Source organism: Protobothrops mucrosquamatus, unplaced genomic scaffold (assembly GCF_001527695.2).
Source record: "Protobothrops mucrosquamatus isolate PMUCROS unplaced genomic scaffold, P.Mucros_1.0 scaffold6350, whole genome shotgun sequence".
Lineage (NCBI taxonomy): Eukaryota > Metazoa > Chordata > Lepidosauria > Squamata > Viperidae > Protobothrops > Protobothrops mucrosquamatus.
The window spans coordinates 1-3216 of NW_015392177.1; the positions used below are offsets into that span (position 1 = coordinate 1).

The following is a 3216-nucleotide window of genomic DNA, read 5'->3' on the forward strand; positions in this document are numbered from 1 at the left end:
CAAAAAAAATAAAGGGAAACACGGTATCTCTAGGAAGCTCACAAATATGACACAAACAGTAGCTCCCCTTTTCCCAATTCTTCTTTTGGATTGATAAAACTGTGACCTCTGATACAAGATGTAATGTTGCATGCTTAGTACTCATTCATAAACCATATTTTGTCCCACTTATGGTGTAAAATACTTTTTAATGTATTCAAAATAAAACAGAATCAAAATAGCCAGAATTAAAAGGAAAGAATGTATCTTTGACCTGTGCTGCACCATACATTTAAAAAAAAGAAAAACACACTACTGGTAACCACAGATATCTGGAATCACGTAAACCACATCTATCCAAATCCATTATAAATAAATAAAAAGTTTCAGAAACTCAAAAATATATTTTTTTACTGATTATTCCCAACGTGGAATTTCTTTCTTTTCTTTTTGCAGCAGGCTCATACTTCATATTACCCTAATCCAGGGGTAGGCAACCTTGGCTCTTTTATGACTCGTGGACTTCAACTCCCAGAATTCCTGAGTCAGCATGGCTCAGCTTGGAAACCTCTCCCTTTCCCCTCAGCATGGATGGCTCAGGAATTCTGGAAGTTGAAGTCCACGAGTCATAAAAGAGCCAAGGTTGCCTACCCCTGCTTTAATCAAATGACACCAATGAACCTTCACCTAATCACTTTTTATAACTAATGGGGACTGAGGAAATATAGGATCTGATCTGAGTAGCTCTTGGGAGTAATGATAATTAATAGCGGAGAAGCTACTAAATCAGCTTTGAAAGTCAGAACAGATAGAGTAACAGCAGATCCATATGCTCAGTTCAAGTTTAGGCAGTAATCTGAAAAATAGGAAATGAGTATCTGATTTTTAAGAGTGAAGTACAAACCTGCAAGGAACATGTAGATCTGTCTGCTTTTTGATTGCTTACTTTCATAAAATATGTATAAATCTGCAGTGTGATTCTCCTTTTATGAATAACACTAATTCTCTAGACGAGGGATAGGCAACCTTGGCTCTTTTATGCCTCGTGGACTTCAACTCCCAGAATTCCTGAGCCAGCAGGGCTCAGCTTGGAAACCTCTCCCTTTCCCCTCAGCATGGCTGGCTCAGGAATTCTGGGAGTTGAAGTCCACGAGTCATAAAAGAGTCAAGGTGGCCTACCCCTGGGCTAGACTTTGACATCTACTTTGTTCTTTGCCTCTAAGGCCAGAAATATCTAAAGCAAACATGTTGCCTCGTATAATTTTATAACAAAAACTATATCACTTTTTTACAGGTATGGTTTAAGAACCGCAGAGCCAAATGGAGGAAGCGGGAAAGAAATCAACAGGCAGAACTTTGTAAGAATAGTTTTGGAGCTCAGTTCAATGGACTGATGCAACCTTACGATGAGATGTATAGTAGTTATTCCTATAATAACTGGGCTACCAAAGGACTTACTGCCAGCACTCTGTCAACAAAGAGCTTCCCATTCTTCAACTCCATGAATGTCAATGCCATTTCTTCCCAGCCCATGTTTTCAACATCCAGTTCTATAGGATCTATGTCTGTACCCTCCTCAATGGTTTCTCCAACTGTGAATGGTGTGCCAGGCCCAAGCCTTAACAATCTTAATAGCCCTGGTCTTAACTCTGCAGTTCCATCCACTACCTGTCCCTACGCATCCACAGCCAATCCTTACATGTATAGGGATACTTGTAACTCTAGCCTGGCTAGCTTGCGATTGAAGGCAAAACAGCATGCCAACTTCACCTACCCAGGAGTGCAGACGGCAGCATCCAGCCTGAGCCCGTGTCAGTATGCTGTGGATAGGCCAGTATGAGAACCTCCACTGCTAATTATGAACTATTAGCTGAACAAAGTTCCCCCTGCAGATGAATTCCAGAAAGATGTATTTATAATACTGTTACAAATCTTTTTACTATCGTTTTTGTAAAGTATATATTTTTCCTCACTGAAAGTTCATTTAAGACAGAGGAACGTTTTTTTTGCCAACAAAATTATTGCAATTTTGTGCTTTATACAACTGACTCTTGCTTACATAAGGAAGTCTAGATTCTGTACTTGAAGCACCAGGTTTGGATTTACTGTATGTATATTGCATAAATGCTTGTCATGAAATGCCCTGGGTAAAACGTTCGGTTTCCTTTAAAAAAAAAATAGCATATCGTAACAAAAAAGTGCCAAAAGTAATTTGATAGCATGGGAAGGAAATGTATGTGCAGACATACCATGAATTATGTGGAAGATCTAGGACAGTGGTGGCGAACCTATGGCACGGGTGCCAGAGGCGGCATTCAGAGTCCTCTCTGTGGGCACGCACGCCGTCGCCCCAGTCCTAGGCCTTCAGCTGGGTTTTATAAAACCTTTTTGCTTTAGGCCTCCGCCGCCGTGTGCAAAAAAAAAAAAAAAAGGTTCGATCAGTCAATTTCAACTTCTCGCGGGGAAAAAAAAGATCTTGCAAAGTTGAAATTGATTGAACTTTTTAGTCCCACCCAGTCTGCCGTTACCACTGCAGCCACGCCCACCCAATTGGCCACACCCGGCCAATGGGCCACACCCACCTGGCACTCGATGATGCATAAGTGGGTTGCAGTTTGGGCACTCAGTCTCTAAAAGGTTCGCCATCACTGATCTAGGACATAGAAATATATAGATGTACTCCTAAGTATCTCTGGCTACCATGACTGAAATAGAAGCTGTCAATTTGTTATCAAAAGAGCAATGATATTTGGAGAAAAGTGACAACAAGTCACCAAATTTGGAACAAAACCACTAGATGATATAATAATTTTGCAGGACACTTATTTAAATGTATAAAACCAATAGGTTTGTGGATTATATTTCATTTCCCTGTGCAATTTCATTTTCTACTGAGCAGGAGCTGTGGTGGTGCAGTGGTTAGAATGCAGTATTGCAAGCTGACTCTGCCGACTGCCAGGAGTTCGATCCTGACCGGCTCAAGGTGGATTCAGCCTTCCATTCTTCTGAGGTCAGTAAAATGAGGATCCAGATTAGTTGGGGGCAATACACTACTAACTCTACTTAGAGAATGCTGTAAAGCACTATGAAGCGGTATATGAGTTTAAGTGCTATTGCTATCATAAACACACACAGGGTCTGGCTCATTTCATTTTCCAATAACTTAAATTCCCAAAAATAAACAAGAAAAATGCCCTGAGCATCTCATCCACATGTGATTATTATTTGTAAGCAACA

The 3216-nt window shown here is 40.5% G+C and overlaps 1 protein-coding gene across 1 annotated transcript; it reads left to right on the forward strand.

The window, feature by feature from the left end:
* Nucleotides 1-1273: 1273 nt before the first annotated feature.
* On the forward strand, nucleotides 1274-1833 carry LOC107300193 (pituitary homeobox 3-like; the record flags this gene model as incomplete). Its single annotated transcript, XM_015829533.1, has 1 exon — nucleotides 1274-1833. A coding segment is annotated over one exon (546 nt), but the record flags the coding sequence as incomplete, so codon positions are not given.
* Nucleotides 1834-3216: the final 1383 nt, after the last annotated feature.